Source organism: Lates calcarifer, linkage group LG23 (genome assembly GCF_001640805.2).
Source record: "Lates calcarifer isolate ASB-BC8 linkage group LG23, TLL_Latcal_v3, whole genome shotgun sequence".
NCBI classification, from domain to species: Eukaryota; Metazoa; Chordata; class Actinopteri; family Centropomidae; genus Lates; species Lates calcarifer.
Window position 1 is genome coordinate 15,727,842 of NC_066855.1, and position 23,991 is coordinate 15,751,832.

Here is a 23,991-nt window from a genome sequence, read left to right on the forward strand (position 1 = left end):
ATGGTATACTCAAGTACAGGAGTAGTACCTGAATTATACTTAAGTGCAGTATCCAGAGGATACATAGGTGTTCCTAAAAAACTGGCAACTTAATGTATCTGCACCATAAATCTTACTGATAGTCTGTGTGGTGCGATAAAAGGTGACATAAGAAAATCAGCATTAAGTGCACTGTCTTAAAAAAATCTAAACTGTCTTCTGATATATGAGAGAAGAGAAGGGAGGCCTGAGGATGGAGGGAGGAGGGACAGGGTGGGTGTAGATGGACTCACATGATAAGTCAGTACAGTGAAAGGAGACATACAGTAAAGATATAAACTGTGCTGTATATTGTCATTCAGATATGACAACATCCCCGAGCTGCACTTTACACATCCCATCATCCCTCCACACTCCTCAGGCTGCCTGTCTGATCTGTGATGGACATGCACACACCCCCCACCCCACCCCCACCCCTCCATTCAGTCTGCAGGCCCGCTGACAAATGCTGCACACTGCAACCTCTCTTGTCAATTAGCTGCAGGAACCACGTGTCCACAGAGGAGGGGATTTATTGCCCTGAATCAATTCAGAGACAGTTGAATCAACAATGGCAGCAACTTCATTTCCCACAGACACTCATAAGCAAAGTAAATAAATAAACACACACATACACACACACACACACACACACACCAGTTTCCAGCTAAAACAAGATTAAAGTAAATTTAAACAGGGGCTTTATATATATATATTTAGTTCAGTATAAAGATATTTAGTTAACAACAACAGCGTTTATTAATGTGTTTGTCAACAAATCATTCATCCTATGGACAGAAAAATGAAAACACAGTTGTACTAATGCTAAATACGATTTCAGAGGAGTTGTAGAAGTTGCTGTCAAATTCTAAACATTAAAAACACAAAAGTTTTAGATCTACATACAACTGCATTATGGTGCATTATAAACCCTTTATGAAATATTAAGTAGGTGGACTTGAAGTATCCCGCCCACTACGCAGTTATTCCCTCACATTAAACCCAAACTCCCACACTGACTTCGCCACTAGAATAAGTTTTTAAAATAAACTTACTTTTCTCTTTGCGACCTCATCTCCTCATCGGGACAGATTCATCGTCCAGTGCATGTGTTGGAGCTGCTTGTGGAGGTCCTCCTCACATTTCCCCGCAAAACTAAAAACTCCTCCTCGACTATACAGACAGTGGCAGTGAAAAGAGGACGTGATAAATGATGTGCCGAACAATGCCTCACATTCAGGGCCTGTCCTGCAACTTTCACAGATGTCATATTCTCCAACAATAAAGACAGAAAAAAAGCGTGTTGCTGAAAGCCTGCAACTCTGTCAGTGAGGACTCTATTCAGAACTCCACTCACAAAAATGCTAATTTAACTTTCAGCACGTTTTACCAGAAACCAGAGAATACATAGCAGGCTCGTTATTATCAGTAGAACATACAGAGAACAGTTCGGGTTTTTCTTAATTGGAATGTTTTCTTCCCCTCGAGGTGAAGTGTCATCACCTACATACTCCCCAAGACGCGAATTTGTGGCTGCTGCTACATTTACACAAATTCGGATCTACAGGGTGTATATAGATGACAGGTAGTCAGCCCAGTGCATGCACGTGGACAAAAGCTGTAGCCTCCTTTGAAATAAAGTAAAAACAAAAATAAAAAAAATTGGCTTCATACTGTAAATCATCTAAATGTATCTGACAACATAACAACAATCATGCTCTTATAATGCGACGTTTAGACGTGATCTTGTCCTGCCGTACGTGACACTGTGACTGACACTTATACATTTAAGGTTAAAAGTCTGTCATTTTAATTATTAATAGGTTATTAATAATTGGCCCTAATCACTAAGTCTGTAGTTATAACTGATAATAAATACCAAATAAAGGGGTTTAATCCAACAGTTTTGTCATTATATATGTTAACAAGTCAATAATAGTCGTTATAAATGTTAAGTCATTAATAATTGTCTCTAAACGTCATGTCAGTAGTTATAAATGGTGATAAGTCAATGATAGTAGTTCTAAATTTCAATATAAAGGAGTTTATTTCACCACGTATGCCATTATAAATGTTAATAAATCATAGATAGTGGTTATAAATGTTCATAAGTCATGAATAATTGGCTCTAATCACCAAGTCAGCAGTTATCAATGGTAATAAGTAATTAATAAAGGGGTTTAATCCTCCACATCTGTAGTTATAAATGTTAATAAGTCAATACGTCAGAGAAATAACCCTCCGACTGTTTAACCAGTCAAAGGGAGTTTTCACAACTAGGGAACTAAAACTTGTTTTATGGCTTACAGTGGATCTATAGAGCAGACTGAATATTTTTACATCTATATGACCTCATATTACAGCTCTGTTATGGGTTTATATTCCGTCATAGCTCATAAACATGTGAATGTCACTTTACACTCATTATTTAGTTCACTTTATGAGCTCTTATGGGAGCAATACAGCTATTTGTAACACTGTCAGCAGCTACAGATACAGATATGTACATGTATACAGTCAATATGCCAAGAAGCACTGTTTTCTTTTTTACTAATTTTAAATAATTTGTACCTGTGTTTCAGCTTCATTCATGCTCACAGCAGTGGAGATCCTTTACTTTAAGTAAAAGTATCACTACCACAACATAAAAATACTCCATTACAAGCAAAAGTCCTGCATTCAAATGTACACAAAAGTATTATCATCTTAATGTACTGAAAGTATCAAAAGTAAAAGTACTTTTCCTGCAGTAAAATGTTTCCTATGGCTGCTATATTAGATATTTAATACTGATTTATTAATGTGTAGGCAGCGTTTTACTGTTGTGGCTGCTCCAGGTGGAGGTACTTTTAACTACTTTATATACAGATAGTTTAATGCATTCGTCCCTTTCAAAGAGTCACCAAATAAATCTGAAGGGATTCCATTAGAATCGGTCTAATTTTACTTTTTTGTGAAATACTGGATAATTTGATTTCACACAGTGATAGAAATGAAACAATCTGAGAAGTTTAGAGGGGGGATGTATCTTTGGTGGAACTGGTTGGTCAGTACAGGTTTAATATGTAACACTGTATTGTATTTTATAAATTATTTTAATGTAGAATCTTAATCTGACATGTAACCAGCTGTGAGGATAAGTGGTGTAGAAAGTACAGTGTTTAACTCTGAAATTTCATGAAGTAGAAGTATAAAGTAGAATAAAATGGAAAGTCCAAGTCACTCCGAATGCACTAACGTGTAAACCCAAAATATTAGAATGAAAATAACAAGCAATTCAGGCTAATTGTCTCAACCAAGAGTTAAACCAAACCCTGTGTTTAAAATGAAAAATCAACATGAGGCCACAACCTCCACAGAAACTCTCAACTCAAAGTATCAGGGATTAAAGGTTTATTCCCGCCACTCAACCTGTGCAAACCTGCAGAGATAAAAACTAATAAACACAGAGTGACACTGTGTTCCTCTGTCTTCTGCTCTCTAACCTGTATGCCCCCGATGATAAGAGAAAAAAAAAACCATCCATCATCAGGCGGCCCGGTCTGAGGCGTCCTCTGCTGGTACAACAGCTGCATTACAAACACCTCACAACAGCAGCAGCAGCAGAGAGCTAAACCCACACACATCCTGCCAGATGTTGAGCATCCATGACACGAAAAACTGAACACCGAAAAATGTCCAAGGTGACATTTGTTCCATGTATTTTATCATTGTGATTCAATTAGTCAGTCCGCATTAAATCCGACGTGAAGGGCGGCTTGTTTTAAATGGATAAAGCTTGACTCATTTTACTGATTTAACTGTGAAATAAATACAGTTTTCTATTTCATATTCAAATGTAGAGCTGATATAACAATTTGTTATGTAGATTAACTGAGTTGAAACTGAAGCTGCATCAGGAAATTGTTTTGAGATAGATTTTATTCTTTAAAAAAAATCCATTTTGCTGTTAAAAATAATGGTTGTGGTGCTTTATAATGGCTTATCAGTCTTATTATTTACTGTAATTCACGCACCACCTTCTACTAATTTAAAACTTCTACCTTTAAAACTGCTCTTGTTACAAAGCAGATTCTGATACGTTTACGCAGCACGTTTGCAGTGACTTTTTTTTAATTTATTTTTTTTTAGCAAAAACCACTGTCTCTACCTTCTACAATTTGAAATATGTTGCAAATTAAAACATTGAAGTCTCTTCTTTCGTGCGCAAAAAACAGACTTGTTTCCAGACCCTGAGTCTCGATGGTGACAGTGCAAAGTCTGGCAGCAGCAGCGCCGCTTCCTCCTGACGCATCTGCGGCTGCAGTCTATATCGTCTACTGACCCAGCGATGATCCCCGCCGCTATGAATTATGCATGAGATCCGGGTACAGATTACCCCTATCAATATGCAATACTCATTACGCTGGTTAAATTGCCACTTAATAGTTATGAATATGTGGAAAATGTCTGGGACTCATATAGCCCACCACTGTTTTTAACTTTTTGTCTTTTTTCTTTCTTTTTCTTTTTTTTTTTTTTTCTTTTTTTTTTTTTTCTTTTTTTACCTGAAAGGACTTTTGGAAAGACTTTGGAAAAATATTGCACAAGTCTAATTTTAGTTTCCTGGAGATAATCTAATTATGTTTTATTAGTGGCCGGTAGACAATGCATTATAGCCCCGCACATAGCCCGAGATTTCTTTATGTAAAGCCAGTGAAGCCTGTGTCCAGCTCCAGAGTTGTCCGAGACTTCACCTTTGGCCGCTCGGTGACTTGACAGATCTGGATAAATCACTCCAGGACAAACCTCGCTCAAGTTCGTTTCATGGCAGCTGCATAAAGCCTCTTATTAGTCTTAAAAGTCGCCTGATGTGGGGCTTATTTTCTCAAAGATATTTTGTTTTTGGAAAATTAAGCACCTTGTGTGTTACTTTATTTTAAGCAGGAGAAACTCTGATCATTATCTCTTATTGCAGAGCAGAAACAGAGGCCTGTGAAGCCACTTACACATTTTGATTTTACGAAAACATTAAAATAATTAGTGATTTTTTTTGCAGGAAAAATGTGGAAGAAATCTGGCTTTGGTCTCAAACTATAGGAGTGTAAACAGCTTTTTTTAAAAGCTAAAAATGTGCGCTCACAATAAGATAAAAGGTTAATCTTTAAACTGACATTTTGAAATAGAAAATTAGCAGTCCATAGTATTTTTAATGGAAACACTTATTCCAAGTTTTCCAGCAGCAGCTTTAAACCAACTAAATATGACTGGACACCACTTCCTTCCCCAGTCCAGCCTTTCCAGTCCCATCCATGCAGTTAAGCCGTCACTTTCATTCAAGGTTGTGAATTATATAGTACATTGTCTACTCCCCAAAACCATAAAACCAACTTTATGGACCTCACGTGACTTTTCACAGTCTGTAAGTAATATAGGCCTATACAATCTTTGGTAAGGGGGGATTTTTACCAACTTCAGCCCTGCCAATAGTATACCTGTAAGCCAAAGCTCACTCTTTTTTGGGGGGATTTTTATCACCAACAATACTTCTCACGTGCCAAACACGCAACTCGCTGCAAAGAGGTCAGAGGAGGTAAGTTTTAAAAAGTCTTCTCTTTCACTCTGTCTCTGCTAAGAAATGCATCCAGGAGGGAAAAAAACAGCTCTAAAATCTTGTTGTTCGTGTGACATTTTAACAATTACGCACAGGTTAATCATTAATTTGGGTCAAAAACTGACCACAACTTGTTACGCAGCTCCCTCTTATGACTTTGCCTTTTACGTGTATTTATTTTACTTGATAATACAGTCGAGACACGTTCAAAGCAATTGAGAGAAACTTTTATTTTCAAGCGCTATGAGTTCACTTACAAATACAAAAAGCTTATTGGCGAAAAAAAGCTTACATCACTGCCTATCCACAGAATAACCCTTTGCACTAAAAATTTATCACATTGACAGGTTGAATAATACATTTGCATTGCTCATAATTAGTTCTAAACAATAATAATAATAATAATAATAGATGCACAAAATATCCTAGAGCTACACATTGGCTTGTTTTTATGAAAGTTTATGGATCTGGCCACAAGATAACCATCAAAAAATAGCAGTAAAAGTTAACACTAAAGCGCTTTGAATGGCCCCGGAATACATTACATTCAATGAAGAGCAGCATATGGTTTGGAAACTTTTTTTTTTCTTTCTTTCTTTCTTTTTTTTAACTGTACAATGAATTTTACTCCTGTTAGACCGTCAAGAAGTTACAATAAAGAGCTCAAGTTTAAACACCTTCAAGAGAGAGATAGAGACAGAGGAGAGAGCAAAGAGCATGGACAATTAATACCCCCAGTAATATGTACATCTTATTTTTCCAAATAGGACATCTAAGCTATCATAGTACAACAACAGTTAACTAAAAATGGCATTTTAAGACCACAGAATACTTCTTTTTCTATCACAATAGCATGCTGGAAGGTGCTGCGCTTTCAATAGCTTTACAGTACTCATGGATTTCTTTCTTTGTTTCTCTTTTTTTTCTCTTTAATTATTATTATTTTAACTCTTCCCCCAAAAACAAAAAGTTATTCAGTTGTGGAAGGCGCTCCCTCCCGTTACAAGACTCATGCTTTTCAGTTTATTGTCCTTCTTCCACTTCATCCTGCGGTTCTGAAACCAGATTTTGATCTGTCTTTCGGAAAGACACAGGGCGTGGGCTATCTCTATCCTCCGCCGTCTGGTTAGGTACCTATTGAAGTGAAACTCTTTCTCCAGCTCTAGCGTCTGGTAGCGGGTGTACGCAGTTCGGGCCCTTTTCCCATCAGGTCCAGTCATATCTACAATTTTACAGAGAATCCAGAAAATTAGCAGCTGCAACCGAACAACAACAACAACAACAACAGAGAGGAGAGATAGAGGGGGTGTGGGGGGGGATTTGGCTGCTAGTTTGGCTTCACCGTGACAAGAGAGAGGGGTCACAACATGGAATGAGCTGATGCACAGACGGAGAACATGCAACCAACACGACACATAACAACACTCAGACGCCACCACGGGTATTATTATGATGTTATTATTACCGCCTTTCTTATCTCAAGCTCTCGCCGACAGCCAGCCTCCACATTTTTGCCAAAATCCACAATTTCACAAACCATCCTCCCTCTCAGGCTCCAGCGGCAGTTAACCTGGACCCCACCGGGAGCAAACAGCCCCATAAAGACTTTACAAATAACTGCCCCTTTTTTTCAATCATCCACACCAACCTGCTCACTCATGCAACACTTGACAGATTTATGACACACCGTCAGCGTGACATCCTTCAAAACTAAATATTATTAGATGTGTAAATATACCATGGCTTATGTGCAGTTTCCGCATCCAGGGGAATATTTGTGGTGTTTGGCAATCGTTTGATGTGGGAGTGGAGGAGGTGGCGTTGGGTTCCTGGTGCTGCTGCTGCTGCTGCTGCGCCCGGTTTGCCGTGCCGGAGCCGCCGCTGCTGTGTGCGCCCTCCTCGGTCTCGGAGGCGACGGTGGCGTCCTCTATCTCCGTGAAATGAGCGCTGTTGCTTTTGTTGAGGTTGCTGCCGCCGACCGAGGTCGTGCTCCGGTCAGACGGGGGAGAGGGGCTTTTTAGTTCCAGCGGCTCCCGGCTGGCCGTGGCGCACGTCGGCGGCACCGGATCTGGAGACGAGAGCGAGCAGTTGGGCGTCTGTCTGTACCGGGCGTCCGGCCCGAATCCCCGGGCATCCTCTCTCACGGCACCGAAGTGGCTGCCGTTGTTGGTGCGGTTCACGGTTAGGTCCATGCCATTGTAGTTGTAGCCGAAAGACCCGGAGTGCATGGTGCCAGGGTCTCTGAAGGAACCGCTCACAGCGCCGTTAGTCCCATAATTTAGTAACTGATAGTCGGAGCCATTTGGATAGCGCCCTGAGAACGAGTTTACAAAGTAAGAGCTCATTTGCTTGGATTTTTAAAGCCTCGATTTGTAGATCTTTGTCGCTATAATCCTGTGTGCTTGCACGATTTATGGATGCAATCATGAATTATAAGCAATGAAGCCCTACTGTACTTTGCCAGGTATGCGGCCAAATATGGGAGAGCGTTCGGGAATCACGTGCCTTTGTTGACCAGTCGTAAATCCTCACTGATGACTTCAAGAGGTAATTCATGCTCCATGGTTACAAATGATGACGAAATAATGGTCGTTAGGCTCCAGTCAATGGTGCCTCCCCGCTGCGCCCCGAGAGCCGTGCGGGCAGAGAGCGCCATCTTCCGGACAGAGGCGGTAGTGCTCCGCCGAGACGCGCTGTCAGGCCCCGGAGTCATCCATCATTTATGTAACAGTCTGATAATATAGGCCACAAAAGGCTCAGGTAACACATAACAGAGACTTATCAGGCGCAGTGTGGATAGATTAACACGCAGAGTTGTCAAACTGGGAATTATTTTGATCTTTATACTGGTTTATGTGAATTTATAGGCTTATTGCGACTAGAAGCAGTGCAGTGCCCTTTAATAATACTTATAATTTCTTATTATAATAATAACAATAATAATCGCTTTTTCTTGAGCATGAATGACACCACAAGATTTTCCAATATACATCAAAAAGCCTTTATTTCTATGTACAATTTCCTAAACAAAATATTGCACACAATATCCAGATGTGCATTGAACACAGGTGAACAACAATAAATAACATGTAACATTTCTCATCTGTACAAATTTAACTGTCGATGGCACAGCTGTAAACAACAAGCCCTAGACTATTATAGTAGAACAACTACACCACAAGATGTACAATAAAGGACAAAGCCTCTTTTAATGTCATGAGGGAAACAATGTAACAATAATAATAATAATAATAAAACTCAGTAGGCCTATGATGATGAGGTAACGACATTTTCCAAAACTAAACACTAAAAATTATTTACATTTTGGCGGATTTTTGCATAGTCCCCTAAATAAACACACGAGCACAAGGACAAACAAGAGGAGGACCTGATTTTAACCTAATGCAGACATTATTACCGTGCAGATACTGAAATAAAGTCTATTACTCTACACGTCTCTAACATGTGATTCGCAGCACTTTATCTACAAAGAAATAATACATCATTTTATTTTGGGAGTGTGCACACAAACACACACACACACACATGCCTTTCTTGTCAAGTGTCCCTTTTTATTTTAGCTCTTTTTCTCCGCCTGCTCCTCCTCCTCCGGTGTCTTTGAGGGATTGAGGAGTTTGTTCTCCTTTTTCCACTTCATCCTGCGGTTCTGAAACCAGATTTTGATCTGTCTCTCCGTCAGACACAGGGCGTGGGAGATCTCTATCCGGCGCCTCCTGGTCAGGTAGCGGTTAAAGTGGAACTCCTTCTCCAGCTCCAGGGTCTGGTAGCGGGTGTAGGTCTGTCGGCCCCTGCGGCCACTGCTGCCAAATGGGCCTGGCGAAAAAGAAAATGAAATTCATTCAATTATTAATTAAATGTTTTGCCTCGTGTAAATTTCGAAAGTGTAGGAGAAAAATCTACCTGAAATTGCACTCAAAATCTGTAGTGGTGTATCTGAAAAAATACAATAAAGTGGTAATTCAATGTATTTCACTTCTAAATCACAAACTTAAAACATACAAATATAATATAGTGATGTGCATAAAGCAGTAAATTATCATATTACTTTAGTTAACGTATTTGCTATTTTATCTCATAATATTGTACGCTTATATCTGATGATGGCACTCAGTAGCTCATACTCATTTTAATATATATATATATATATGTTCTATATCACTATCATGTTTCTTTATTGTGCTCATGTCACAGTTTATAATGATCTTTACATATATTTGATGATAAAAACTCCTCTGTATAATGTCATTAATGGAGGCTACTGTAGGATGTAGCCCACAATGTGAATAATGTGGTGCGTAAAAGTGACCTCATGGTGCATTTTCTGTCTTGAGTACAGTATACTGTTCTGTAACACTACAACAGTGAGGTAGAGTCAGAGTTACACTGCGCAACGTCTTGTTTTTTTTTGTTTGTTTTGTTTTTTTTACATTTACAGTGAAATAATTTTTTCGACGTTTGATCGCTCCTGAAAAGTGTTTTTGCGACATTTATTTCTTTTTTTAACAATAGGCCCAGTCTGAAGAAGCCATGTGACAGAGGCTTTAAGAGCTTTAAGCTGGAGCTCGGGTGATGTAGGCCCAGTCTGTATGTGCGTGCGTGCGTGCGTGCGTGCGCTGGTGGTCGTGGATGTATGTGATGATGATGTAGTAGCCAAACGCCTGAAGGCGCGTGGAGATCCGTGCGCGATCAGTGTAATCACAAACTCCACTTTCGGCTCATAATCATTCTTTGTTGTTCACTCTTTCTAAATGTCGGGCTGATTAAATGTTAGTGTGGGTGTGAAGCTTCCCGCAGCTGTCAGGTAACTCTGAGGCTCAGGGTGCTCACTTCATGCTCTCCTGCGCTCTTTTACCTCCGGGCACCGTGTGACAACAACAGAGTCAAAGGGTTGTACTCACCGGCGGAGCAGGCGTTCATCCTCTGCATCCACGGATAGATCAGAGTGGATGACTTGTCGTCGATGCTGCTGCTCATGCTGACAGTCTGCTCCGGGCACTCCGCTTTGCGCTGCTGGTGCTCCTGAGTGACAAACAGCGGCTGGTCCTCGCGGCTCGAGAAAGCGCACGAGCCCTCCGCGTCCTTGTAGAAAGTCCCGACCGGGTTGTAGTCGCAGGCGGTTCCTCCGCCTGCCCGGCCGTAGATGGCCGCGGCCGCTGCGCCCGTCTGCTGGTAGTAGGACGCCGGGTAAACCTTCTCCTGCATGTTGGCTGCTCCATATGTGGCCGCGTTGGAGTAGTGTCTTAACGGATCGGTGTATCCCGAGGAATATAGCGGTATCTGACCCAGGAGAGAGTCCTGTCCTCCCGGTAGAGACACGGGAAAAGTTGAGTTTACAAAATAGGAACTCATTGGGTGGACAACGGGGTGTATATACTCCGGAGGAATATGATTTGTTGTCTTTTATAGTCCAAGTGGTTTTGCCATTACTTTATCGGAGATTTGGTTTTTGCTGAAAGGGGGGGTTGTGAGGTGCCACTGAATACAGAGGGGAAGTGTACCATCTGATCAACCTCTGGCCAATCACCGCCGTCTGTGCTTGCACTATTGCACCCATGGGGGGCTCTTGTTGCGCGCAGGGGTCCCCGGTGAATCGAAATGAAGCGCTCGACTCTGTCGGTCTTTACGCACGCTCACGCACACACTCACAGAGATGCTCCGACTCATAGAAATACATATGCACTTTAAAAAAACCCCAAAAATGCCACATATATGAGCTGTACATGATATAACACATCATTTCGTTTTATGCAAATACAGTCCAATAAAACAGCCGGACTTCTCCTCCTCCGTAATAAACAAGCACGCGTGCACAAACTCTCCCTCCCTCTCTATCTCAGACACACGCGCGCGCACACACAGAATGCAAAGAGAAAGAAAAAAAAACCCATCGCAATAACATGGCAAACACTTTGCGCATTATTCCCATTTACGCACATATTACTGGCGCACATCTCCCTCCCTGCGAGTATCTCCCTCTGCCTCTAACCTTCATTTCCTCCATCCTCTCAAATAATCTACTGCAACTTAACAAAACACACGAATAACACACTGTGTTCTCATCATAAATCCTGTTCCAAGTGTTATTCAGTCCAAATCTGAAACTCTGCGTCAATAACGTTGATGTTTCACTCTTTAAAAAGGTGTGAGCTCCTGATTCAACTCCAGCTGTGACCCAGGTCCACGAAGACGTGCAGAGAGCAGGAAGGAGGACACGCGCTTCACATACACACATCATCATCATCATCATCATCATCATCACCATCATCACCTTCACCCACCGTGATCAAGTGGACACTGATTTCACATTTGCAAGAAAACTGCGTGAGTATCAGTGTCTGACACAAGTCTGGATCATGATTTATTCATATATCAATATCTGTGTTTAGTAATAATTAAACAGATTATTAGTAGCTGTTAATATTACTATCAGTTCATATTAGTTGCTTCTACTCGACAATTTAGTGGCGTTAAAGCCCATTTCTGGAGTTGATAACATGACTTTACGGGATTTTCATCCATAAAAAATTTTAAGTTTGCGTCATAAATTGTGTTTATGAGCTTTATTATTCTTTTTAGACTATTTCTATCTATTTAATTAGCTTCCCTTCATGGAAAAGTTCCCTTACTAAATGAGAAATAATTGAAAATAACGAAATAAAGCATCGTGTGGTGAAAATAATGCGGATCTTCAGCGAAAAAATATTTGTGATATTCGCAAAAAATGAATAATTCTGATTTCGCTTTTCATTTTGCTTCTGCTCTTGTTCATTCTTTAGGTAAAGTTTATTATTATTATTATTATTTAGATAAAGTTTGTTTTACCTAAAAATTAAAATGATCAAATCTTAATTTGGGGCTTGGAATAAGTTGAACGGCGCCGCCTCTAAACCAGGCCGCAGCCACTGCAGCCTCATGACAACTGCTGTGCAAACAAACAGATTAAACTGCTGCACTGACAGAAAGACAACGGTTTCTTGTTTTTATGTTGTTTTTCTATCACATGATGTTCTTTTAGAAAACTGCAGCACCAGACAAGACGAAGAAAAGCGCTGCAGATGCGCCAGAAATCCAACAAGATGTTTTATGCGGAGATTATTAGCTCCATAGATTTGTAGGCAGCGACAGTCAGAGCAAATATTTGTTAAAAAAGAATAAAAATGTGGATAAAAAAGAGGCGAAAGGCTCGATGAGGGGACGGCGCCACGCAGCATCAACATAGAAGACGTCTGACACGTTTTTCAGAATAAAATGGAAAAAATAAAATAATCTAAAATAGCACAAAATAGACTGAAATATGTCAGCAGAGGAAAAGAGAGGTAGCTGTAGCTTATTCTTAAGAAAAGCGTGTCTCAGAGGAAACATAGGTAGGCCTTGTATGACCACCATCATCACCATCATCATCATCATCAAAGTCAAGCCTGTCTGGCCTACAGCCAAAACCAGCCACCACCATACAACATCCAGTCAGTCCACTACAGGCCTCAAACTGAAGAAAATGTGTCTGTCTGTGGTGATTTTCAGCTGAAATGTTGCGGCTTGTGAAGGCGCCGCAGCCTCTCACGGGTTAAACGCAGACAGAGCAGCAACTGGTTGTGAATAGGTCGCACAACGCAAGAAAAGGAGAGTAGACAGAAGATGTTTTGGACTGGATAATTGCCATTTTCTCGTGGACTAATCTTCCCCATTTCCAGTAACATAAACATCAGGCCTACAGTGACAGCTCAGCAACAACAGAGCTGCAGCGGCGCACTTGTGCTGAGAGTTAATCGCTGGTATATTAGAAACATGGTGCCCTTACCTTTGTTGATAATCCATCATTTCCAGTGTGGGTGCGCACTCCGCTCAAGCTCCTCTCGCTTCCTCTCATCAGGTCCCTTTTCCACCCCCTTTAAAAAATTCCCCACTTTGCTCAAGTGATTTCATGAAAGTAAATCCCACCACCATCCAGGAGTGCAGTGTGCTGATCCCCTTCATTTTCACGAACATATAGCTACAGTCACATTAACATGGCGCACACACATCGCGCAGAGGCTTCCATCGTCCACTTTTGGGGGAAAAAAAATTACGCACGTACACTGCGAGCCAGCTTCCTCACAACACAACACAACACGGGGACACACGCGTATTGCATATACAAAAGAGCCAAGAAAAGGTTGAGTTACTAGAGTTAAGTGAATGAGCGGTGGAAAAAACAGCAGCTGCAATATAACCTCATGGGAAATAAGTTCCCATTCCTGCTGTCCACATGACCGGCAGCGACCAATCCCGGAGCCAGGCGAGTCGTAAACTTCCATGGCAAAGTTGTAAATTTTCATAAACAGCAGCCGTTTTTGTGCTTAAGACGCGCTTTCTCATCGCCATCTTTATTTTCTCCAAGGCCTGAAATGTTTAGATTTGATGCTGGGTGAGAGGGAAAGTGTGAGGATGTTGAAATGTTAAGGAGGAATTTTCTTTGTGTGTGTGTGTGTGTGAGATTGACATTGTACTGGATGTGCACTTGGTTCTGTTCCAGCCTCAGAAAGGTCTGTACAGCTTCTTATTGTCCTTTAATCACAACACATGTATTATTATTAAATTCTAGAATATTAGATTCTTTTGGCTTCAATCCTCCTAAATCTTAAACCTTGTGTGTTCTCTTTCTTTCCGTCTGTTACTAATCGTCTAATCTCCAAACCTGACCCGCAAAAGATTGAGCGTCTTTTTTCAGTTTAAATAATGTGGTTTCAGGCTAAAAGATTTTTTGCATTAAGGCCTATTAGGATTTCGCAGAATAGACGATTTCCTTCAGTCAATTTGGCGTTCACCATACAGGCCAAAAAGATGGAAGTCGTGATTGGAGTCCTAAAGGGGGAATTTAAGGTCACTCAAACTTGAAAACAGCGAACTTTTCTGTTCCGGATAAAAATTAAACTCTAGTCTCAGAGCGATTCAGGAGCCTATGAATGAATTCTTATTTCTCTTCATTATTTCGTATGGCTTATTTCCGTTTTTGGTTTGTTTAAAAATGGGTGTTGTTCAGCTGCCACTCTGCTGATTTCCACCAACAAAGAGGATTTCCGACATTTACAGACGCAATAAAACCATAAATTCCTGAAAGGCAACACATCCCCCTGCGCTTTGATTTTTTTTCTTCTGAGAGACACAAACTCCAACTGCCATCTCCTTAAAGTTTCTATTTTTGGTTAAAAAATAAATAGTTTAAAAGAAAATAAAATGAAAGCAGCTATTTTTAGTGTAGCAGTGCTTTTATGTCTTTATTCGTTGATAATATAACTTTATAAAAGAATAGACAAATTAAGTTGTCTTAATTTCTCTCCTTAGGCCTCTGGGGTTCAAAAAAACCAGAAAACGTCAGACAGACGTCGTGTTTTTGTAATATTTTAATAAGTGAAAAGAAACTGCACATTGAAGGCAGAGGCCTTCAGTGTGTAATAAAACATGTAACCAAATCTCTTTCGATTCAAATCAGTCGATCATATGAAGTTTTAGAGACTTCAGAGAGTTCATTTGTGGACTAATTTACAAATAAAAATAACAATAATAATAATAATAGGTTATATTATATTATTGTCCAATTAATTAGTCTGAGGTATTGAAAATAATCTTCACTATAGATGTGGGCCTACATTTCTCATATTGTTTTGGAGAACTTCCTCTCAGATCGTGGATAGTTTTAAAGTGTTTTTTTTTTTTTGTTTGTTTTTTTTTTCACTGGCGACCAAAACAAAAGAAACCGGACGCAGAGATGCTGTAAAACTTTATGGCCTCATTAGATGAAAGCACTCACACACAGGAGCCACTTATTTTCAACATTAATTAACAACTGCGCAGCAAAAATGAAAGACAGGAGAATAATAAAAACAAGTTTTCGATATAAAATCATAAATGATGAATAGGAATTTCAAAAACGTTAGTTGTACTGTCGTTGTTTTTCGCGGGTAAAACTTTCAATGAAGAAAATAAAAATACAATCTAATTTTTAAAAAAAAGATATTTTATTGACCGTCAGTGCAAATAAAGTTATTTTTCAATACTTGACAGCAAGAAACAAATTCCCTTGAGATAAGAAGCATCAGGCTTTTATTTAACGACAACCCTCAGTTAATGTTATTTTCAAATTAAATCTTCAATAATACTTTAATAGTCATGAATCTGAATCTAATTTGATTTCACTGAATCATATAAACACCCAGTAATGAATGAGTTCAGGAGATTCTGTTGTATTTTCAGAGGAGGATGAGCAGATTGGGATCACTCACATGTTAAATGAGGCCTGTCTGCTTTTATTTTGGCACTAAAGGTGAGGTTTGTTTGGGATGATTTGTCCTCAGAGCAAAATATTACACATATCTTTGCACACACAGTGGGTAGAAAATGTTAAAAAGTCATTATGTTGTTTCTGCAGTGCTGCAGGTTAGACTGTACAGTGGCGAGCAGCATAAACTGCAGGTGTCCAGATATAAAATCATGTATCATAGGCACAGTGTATTCCTGCATTATCACAGTTTAATGCCTCTCTACCTCCAGCTCTCCTCAGGTCCTATTTCTCTAAATTATATTTAAATCTGGAGCAGAGTCGGCGTGAGAGCGTTGGCCTGCAGCAGGTCTGGACTCTCCTGGTTAGGAGAGGGGGATACGGGGGGGGTTCAGGAGTCAGGGGGTCCCTGCTCCTCACTGCCCTTTACTGTGCTGGGGGGCCCTGCGGGAGGAGTTTCTGACGATGTGAGAGAAGCCAGGCCTCCTGACCAGCGGGGCTCGAGTGGAGATGACGAGCAGGCTCTGCAGGGCGGCGGGGTCATGGGACATGTAGGCGCAGCGCAGGCCTCCTTTAGGGACATGGTTTATGATGGGGATGCTGGGACGGGACCGGGCGTCGGTGTAGGAGCTGCTCCTGCTGTCCTGCCTCACAGTGAGGGAGCTGCTGGCTGATGGAGGATAAAACAGAGGGAGAATATCTGAAATCTAGGAAAAATCTAACTGTAAATTATCACAAAACAAGAATGCTGTGCAGAGGTTCATTTAGTTTTATGTTGTTTTTAATTATGTGTTTAATAATGCTGCTCTCTGGAAACTCTCCAGTGCTGTGATTCTCAAAATACAACTCTTCTATTATTAAACAAGAGAAAACTGGCCAATAATAATAAGCATTTTATGTCTAATTTAAGAGTATTGAAGTTAAATTATCTTAATCTTTGTTGCAGGTGGACTTGATGGAAGTATTGTAATATTTTCCAACTGAAATGGTAAGTGCTGTTTCCTCACACTTTTAATTTAAATTCATGAGGCAATTTTTATGATAATAAACTGTTTTTAATCACATTTTGTTACAGCTACATTTATTTTCAGGACATAGTAGAGCACAGGGCATTTAAATACTAAAAGTTTTTAGTATTTAATATTAGTATTTTGTATAAAAATGGGGAAAACTGAGTTGATACTGATGAAATACTGATGTGCTGATGAGAAGAAAGCCCAGAGGAGCTTGTGCTACAGCTGAACAAAGCAGAGAAAAGAAAGTCACATCTATAGATTTGGTTGAGCTGCCTTTTGCTGCTGTGTTGAGGTAATTTCTGTCAAATCACAGCGTGGCAGAGAGCGTGGAGATGTGCTTACCTGGCCAGTGAATCCGCTGAGCGCTGATGGTCCTTCGTATTTCTCCCATTCTGTTGTGGCTCTCGGGCTCGTACTGCAGGCAGCCGGACTCGTTCAGGCTCCTCTGGTCCAGCGTGGGCCTGAGCAAACGCTGCTGAGTCATGTGGGAGTGGACGTGCTACAGGACAGCAGCGATATTATGTCATTTTAATTCCGTGTCATAATAATTATTCAGCGCTGCAAATTATCACTGGTATTCACAGCTGAGGCAACGACTACAATCTAAAATTTAAACTGTTAATAAGTTTTCATTCTTCACTGACAATTATTTCAGCTGTTTATCTGTTCATACAGCTGCTACATCTCATGAGCAGCTTCAAATTAACTGTGATACACTTGGATTTATCCTGGAAAATTTCTAATTTCCACACTTTCAGAGTTCAAACTGATAATTTTGTAGAATTAAAACTAATTAAACTGGACATGCTCTGCTGAGCCTTTGTAGAAAACTGTTTTAATTTAAAACATTTCTTTTACATATAATCTTATGTAAAAGTTGAATAATATTTGGTGTTACAAATAGAGCTGCAATGAGTCAATTAACTCATTAATTAGCTGATAGAAAGAAAATGAATCTGCAACTATTTTGATAACTGATAAATGTTTTCAGTATTTATTTTTTCAAGCAGAAATGCTTAATTATGATCATTTGCTGGATTTTTTTCATCATATTTAACCAAAAATTCAAAATGTCTTTTAGGTTTTCCAAAAAAACCAAACAAGCAAAGTGAAAGTGACTCCATGTGTTCATTTCTGTCTTTTTTTTACTTTACCGATTGAAAGATCAATAGATAAAATAATCAGAAAATTAATCAGTAATGAAAATAATTGTTAATTGTAGCGCTACCTGCAAAAGTGGAAATGCAAAGCAAATACAATTTATTTTTTTATTTTTTTATTATTAAAAGACATACAGACAATTAAAGTCACCATGTAAGTAACTGAATCTGAATTGATTATTTTTGCTTTTTCTTTAGAGAAGCAAGGCATCATACAGTCCTTATGTCTTTAAAGAAACCAGATTTGGTGAGAAAATATGGGATTACTTTGACTGGATTGATGCCCGTGGTCATGTACCTGCTGTGAGGTCTGAGTGCAGGGCTGCTGCTGCTGCTGCTGCTGCTTCATCCTGTGGGAAAACTGCATCAGAGAGTCCAACTGAAATGAAAGAGAAACAGTCAAGTGACTTGAGGCTAAATTCTTATCATTTAATGAACAACAGACACACTTACTGTTTGAAAACTATACAGGCAGTTAAAGTCTTCATGTTGGCTGACACATTTACCTGTAGCCTGGTCTCACCTTTATCTGCTGTTGTCTCTGCTGAGTCTGTTTACTTTGCTGGTGGGTGTAGGTGTCCTTGGCGTCCTGCAGGACTCCCCCTCCCTCTATCCGGCCCTGCAGCAGCTGGTGGATCTGATCCACCACCCCCAAGTCCTGCAGCAGCTTCTTCCTCTGGAGCAGCGCGTCAACCCGCTCCTGCTCCTCCATGTCTGCTGCTGCCACCCCCTCCTCCTCCTCCTCCACCTCCACCTCCTCCTGCTGCTTCTCTTCTTGTTGGACGTCTGCAGCTTCAGGATCCACCGACACGCTGGACAAAGGGGGCTGCAGGAAAACAGAGAGGCATTTGATTCAATTTGCTTTTATTGCCTTACTGTATATGTAACCACTGGTATGAATTTACAATATATTAGCAATTACTGTCACTGAATAACCTTGATAACACCGTTTGTTTTTCTGGTCTTGACCATAAAATTTATCTGAATTTGAAATGAGAGACATCCAATAAAAGTTATCTGCAGGAATATTATTCCAGCTAATTTAAACAGGGTAAATACACATTTACTCTGACTCTGAGGGGTCAGACAGAATATGAACCATTCATCATGGGACAGAGTCTGTGTGACTCCCTCTTGTGGTTTCATGTGGATACTACAGCTTTAACAAAGCTACCTCACCAGCAGTGGGTCAGAGTTGGAGGTGGGGGGTTGTGTCGATGCTCGTCGTGGTTTGACTCTCTCCCCCGCTGTCTCCCCCTGCAAGTCTCTCTTCCGAACACCTTTCTGGTCTCTCTGCTCCTGCTTCAGACGCAGCTCCTGCAGTTGTTGCCTAGAAACATACAAATACACAGAGACTTTAGCATCTCTCTCAGATATAAAGTGAATTGATTTTAGATAATTTACTGCTAATTAAATCAGTTTATCATTTTTAAATCTCTATTTTGTCTTGTATTATACAACCAGAAGTGGAAGGAGTATTGAGATCCTTTACTTAAGTAAAAATAGCAATACCACACTTTATATACTCATAATACTTACTGAAGTAAAATTTAAAAAAAATATGGTCAGCAAAATGTGTATCCCGAAGCTGGTAACACTTTACTTTGCCTTTATTTCACATTTATGAGCACTATATATTAATTAAATGGTTCCTAAAACACATAATGCAGTTATAAGCAGATATAAGGACATTTTCAGGTGTTTATAAACACACAGTATTTGTCAATAATGGCAACTTCTTTACTGTATTTTTATTGATCATATGTTTATACAGCAGCCTCCATTTATGGGTATCAACAGGAGGAGTTCTAGTTTTTAACAAATACATTAATAAATATTTATATCTGCTTACATCTACATATAATGTGTTATAAATATCTATTATGTGTTGGATGGATATATTTGTGAATTCTGAACCTAAGTAAAAAAGAAAGAGATTATCAAAAGTGTAAATTATCTGTCAATAAACTAACTGACCTCTCTGTTGGACAAGATTGGGCTGTTACACAACCTCATGTAGTTCATGCAGAGAAAGATCCCTGTGCATCACTAAGAGCTTCATCTCTTTACTGAACTGTTCTGACTGTGTTGAATGCGAGCTGCAGGTACCTGGCACACTCCTCTCTGGCCTTGGACGCTGCAGTCTCCTGGAAGAGCGAGCTGCTGTGTTTGAAGTACTTGTCGTATTTCTCCCCTCCCTCTCTGGGATAGATCCTCTTAAAGCCTCCCAGGTGTTTGGCCTCGTACCTCTCCATCTGTTCCACCGTGGCTGCCTGGCATTGACGCAGCTCCTCCGACCTGGTGGTAAAACACACACACACACGCAGTTACAGTCACCTGCATACTGTATGTCTCTAGGAAGCATACACAATGGATGTATGACCTTGGAAAAACATTCACACACCATTTGCGTCTGACAGGACCATACCTGGCCTCTCTGGAGCGGTTTTGCTGCAGCCTGTCCTTCACCCTGCGTCTCTCCTCTTTCGTGATCTTGCGGCGGTCGCAGGCGCCCAAGTTGATGAGAACCAGGGTGTCGTACAGCAAGGCATCCTTTACCTCGCGATCCAGCGGTGAGTCAGTGGTAAAACTCGGGGAATGGTTCACCTGCATTTAAAAACATTATACACATTTTAGCAGACGTCTCTTATTAAATTCAACTTCCTGAGTAATATTTTTACACCTGAAACACCACTCAACCCACAAATATTTACTTGAAATCATAGGGAAGAAAACACAGAGGTCTGGGTTTGAATATTTAACTCAGTGTAAACATCATAAAGCTTCAATAAAAAGCTGGAACAAGCTGATACAGAAAATATATGATACTGGGGAAAATGTCAAGGGATTAAAAACCTACTTGAATAAATTTCCTCATACTTTTCTGTCATCTTTGCTGAACTGCTCTTAACACAGGAGACTGTTAAGAACAACAATAAATAATCTGCATATTTGTGGTTGATATACATGTGTTATGGTCTTTCACCTCCAGGACCCAGGGTCTGAGGCGGTGATCCAGCAGCACGTCGAAGCCCAGGATCTCAAAGCAGGCGCTGCCAGTGGTGTGGTTGGGGAAGCAGGTGTGGTAATTGTGCTTGAGGATGGGGTGAGCAGAGATCAGAGTCTTGATGATCACATCCTCGATGTCGTTCCACAGCTTCTCTGTGTTGCAGCTGATGGACTCCAGGTGCTTGTTCAGGGTGGACAGCTTTCTACGAGAGGAAACAAGAAGAAACGCTGCATGAAGGTAAATGTGAATATTTAAGAATGTATAGACATCACAGGGTTTTCATACCGTTTGCTGCCAGTGTCTTCGTCACGGACAAAGTTCTCACTGTGCTTGTTGATGGAGTAGTTGGTGAGATGCATGCACACGTCATCCTGAAATCAGAAAGACAAAGGAACACACGTTTATCACAGAGAAAAAAGACATATAGAGGAATATGTATATGAGGACTTTATGGTTTTCTGGCAGCATGAAAAAGGCGACAGGTTGTTATCAGAGCTGCAGTGATTTGCTGATAAATTGATTAGTCAATCAACAGAAAATTTTACGTGGTGAATTATCAGGGGTTTTTTTCTTTTTTTTAAGCAAAAATGTCAACGCTTCACTCAACTTCTCTTTTCTTTGCCATATATGGTGAAAAAAAAAAGACATTTGGGGGATTTAGACTGAGACAAAAAAAAGAAAATTCACTAATGACTATTATACAGGTTGTATCTGCCTGCTTTATACTCATGTTTTATTGTTGTCCAACCAGGGTTAAATTTTATTGCATTCTTTATTACCATTTATGTTTCATAATTTCCTTTTTGTGAAATATTTAGTAACCATGATGATGCACATCCATCAGTACATATGATTAACTGTTATTATTTATTTTTCCTACTGTTGAAAAATTCCATGAAAAAATTAAAACCAGCAATGTGGTAGTTCACCTCTCAGTACCTTTTGACTTCTCTACTTTGTCTATGACACTCCTCCTGATCAGCCACATCATTAAAACCACCTGCCTAATATTGTGTAGGTCCCCCTCAGGGGTGGGGGAGGTGTGTTTGGTCACCAATGTTTAGGTGGGTGGTACGTGTCAAAGTAACATCCAGATGAATGTCAGGATCTAAGGTTTCCCAGCAGAATGTTATATTGTAACGAGATGATCAGTGTTATTCACGTCACCTGTCAGTGTGTCTGTGTGAGTGTAATAAGTGTCGAGTAATTTCCTTAAACAGCTGGACACTGTAATTTTTAGTAAACTTAACTCAAACAGGAGAAAATAGAGCATTTCTAGGGGAATATTTCCAGTCGTGGATTAATACACATTTGATGCTCTGGTGAGTATTTGAGGCAGCAGCAGGACGGTGTGTGTGGGACTGAGTCACAACAAACTCCAGAATGTGTGTGTGTTCATGGTGATGAAGGAACATGTCACCCAGTACAACAGTGTCGCTCACAGATGCGTTTTTGGACAAAAATGGAGCTCTGTGGTTCAGAGGGATACAATTTATCAGAAGAATATAGGATAACACCAGACTTGTCCTTGAACATGTCTTACCACGTTGCCGTGCGTTGGTTCGTTGTACTGTGTGGTGCAGAAGCGAGCCAGTCCCTCGTTGAACATGAATATGCTGAACGGGTCACATGACGTCACCAGCACGTAAATTCGCAGGTCAAACTTGTACCCGTCAATTATTAAAGGCTGAGGAAGAATAAAAAAAGAAAAGAAATATGTTTAAACATCAAACTGTGCATGTTTTTGTGTCACTGCTGTATGTGTTGTTTAACAGACCCTCACCCTGGAGATGTAAACCTGGCAGATCATGTGCTCTCCAGGTGGAATGTCTTTACTGGATTTGGTGATGAAGATGCCTTTGCCTTGGCAACCAGTGTCTGGCTTACAGATATATGTCTTGTTTTTTTTGGCCCTGGTGTAAGCTTGGAAGTCACTGTAACTGCAGAGTGCAAGGGGATTAGGAGTTAGTATTGTGAGACACACTGAGAAGAACAAAATAAAAGAAAGAAAGTACAAACTGACTCTGCAGGAAGGCACCACGTTCTAGGGAAGATATTGTAGTCTTTGGGGAAAAGCTTTAGCATTCGGTTCATGTTTCTTGCCAGTAAATCTTTGCGGCAGATCTCACTCATCCCTGGGAAATGGTTGATTTTCTGCAAAGACACATAAAACACAGATGTCAGTGTTTACATGGGAAACATTCTGTGAGCATATGAAGACTGTATTACCTGTTTTTATATGTAAGACTTGACACAGCCTGACAAAATAAACTGATCCACCTTATTCATACTTGAAGAGAAGACTGAGATGCTTTGGCATTAACTTGCTGAATTGCAATCGCAGTGAATTAACTAAGTAGATTACAAATTGCTTGAAAATCTGTCTTTATATTATTTCATGTGTAAACATATTGAGGTTAATTAAAATTAAAATGTAAAGATATTACAAACTTAAAGAGCAGAATGACTAGTCTTCCGTGATCAGTCTCCAGATGTACAAATTAAATTACCAGACAATTATTTTACAGTGCTGAGTTCAGTTTAATTAGCCATTTACGATGACAGCAGTAATGTGATCGGTGGTTGTGAGTGAATTCAGTCAAATACCTGGTAACGCTTCATGTCCTTAACACGGTCTAGAGACACGGAGCAGTCAGTCCAAAACAGTGTCCAGTCTTCAGTCTCTGATGCTTCTCTGAGGCCGTACCTACGAGCAGCTCGATCGCACTGAGACAAATTAAAAAAAAAAAAAAAAACATCAGATGTTTTTTAAATGTTATATTTTATATGTTATGTTTTAAAGAACAAAACATGAAAAAACACCTGTTTAAATTTATTCTACATGATTAAAGATGCTGCAGATGATGAAGGTCTGAACTGGTGAAAATGACCAGATACCTACACTAAATAACAAAATA

At 40.0% G+C, this 23,991-nt stretch overlaps 3 protein-coding genes and 1 long non-coding RNA gene across 5 annotated transcripts in view; 1 reads left to right on the forward strand and 3 right to left on the reverse strand.

Annotated features, from left to right (window-relative positions):
• Positions 1–18,724, forward strand: part of LOC108892026 (uncharacterized) — a 35,281-nt gene extending 16,557 nt beyond the window's left edge. For both annotated transcript variants that reach the window (XR_001962401.2, XR_007809202.1), the window contains exons 4-6: positions 11,773–11,953; positions 16,834–16,875; positions 18,639–18,724. This is a non-coding gene — a long non-coding RNA (uncharacterized LOC108892026). The remainder of the gene's footprint in view (positions 1–11,772; positions 11,954–16,833; positions 16,876–18,638) is intronic.
• Positions 5,827–8,199, reverse strand: hoxb5b (homeobox B5b). The gene is made up of 2 exons (XM_018689447.2): positions 7,350–8,199; positions 5,827–6,833 (listed from the first exon to the last, which is right to left on the reverse strand). The coding sequence occupies exons 1-2, from the start codon at positions 7,954–7,956 to the stop codon at positions 6,586–6,588; spliced, it is 855 nt and encodes a 284-aa protein (XP_018544963.1). The 5' UTR covers positions 7,957–8,199; the 3' UTR covers positions 5,827–6,585.
• hoxb6b (homeobox B6b) lies at positions 8,601–11,445 on the reverse strand. The gene is made up of 2 exons (XM_018689454.2): positions 10,531–11,445; positions 8,601–9,445 (listed from the first exon to the last, which is right to left on the reverse strand). Exons 1-2 carry the CDS (start codon positions 10,979–10,981, stop codon positions 9,189–9,191), a joined length of 708 nt encoding a protein of 235 aa, XP_018544970.1. The 5' UTR covers positions 10,982–11,445; the 3' UTR covers positions 8,601–9,188.
• ttll6 (tubulin tyrosine ligase-like family, member 6) lies at positions 15,696–23,817 on the reverse strand. Its single transcript, XM_018689440.2, has 13 exons — positions 23,681–23,817; positions 23,097–23,227; positions 22,857–23,013; positions 22,617–22,760; positions 21,359–21,444; positions 21,050–21,275; positions 20,492–20,670; positions 20,173–20,361; positions 19,243–19,393; positions 18,587–18,889; positions 18,362–18,442; positions 17,246–17,402; positions 15,696–16,557 (listed from the first exon to the last, which is right to left on the reverse strand). Exons 1-13 carry the CDS (start codon positions 23,693–23,695, stop codon positions 16,304–16,306), a joined length of 2,073 nt encoding a protein of 690 aa, XP_018544956.2. The 5' UTR covers positions 23,696–23,817; the 3' UTR covers positions 15,696–16,303.
• Between the last annotated feature and the right edge of the window lie 174 nt (positions 23,818–23,991).

What these genes read in the sequence shown, in the direction of transcription:
- hoxb5b (XM_018689447.2), bottom strand. Translation starts at nt 7,956, where the DNA reads ATGAGCTCTTACTTTGTAAACTCGTTCTCAGGGCGCTATCCAAATGGC. An exon ending in GAAACTGCACATAAGCCATG is followed by an intron (nt 6,834 to 7,349) that starts GTATATTTACAC and finishes GTAAAATTGTAG; the next exon opens with ATATGACTGGACCTGATGGG.
- hoxb6b (XM_018689454.2), bottom strand. Translation starts at nt 10,981, where the DNA reads ATGAGTTCCTATTTTGTAAACTCAACTTTTCCCGTGTCTCTACCGGGA. An exon ending in GATGAACGCCTGCTCCGCCG is followed by an intron (nt 9,446 to 10,530) that starts GTGAGTACAACC and finishes CTTTTTCGCCAG; the next exon opens with GCCCATTTGGCAGCAGTGGC.
- ttll6 (XM_018689440.2), bottom strand. An exon ending in AACCGCTCCAGAGAGGCCAG is followed by an intron (nt 20,362 to 20,491) that starts GTATGGTCCTGT and finishes TTTTACCACCAG; the next exon opens with GTCGGAGGAGCTGCGTCAAT. An exon ending in GCACTCAGACCTCACAGCAG is followed by an intron (nt 17,403 to 18,361) that starts GTACATGACCAC and finishes GCTGTCCTGTAG; the next exon opens with CACGTCCACTCCCACATGAC.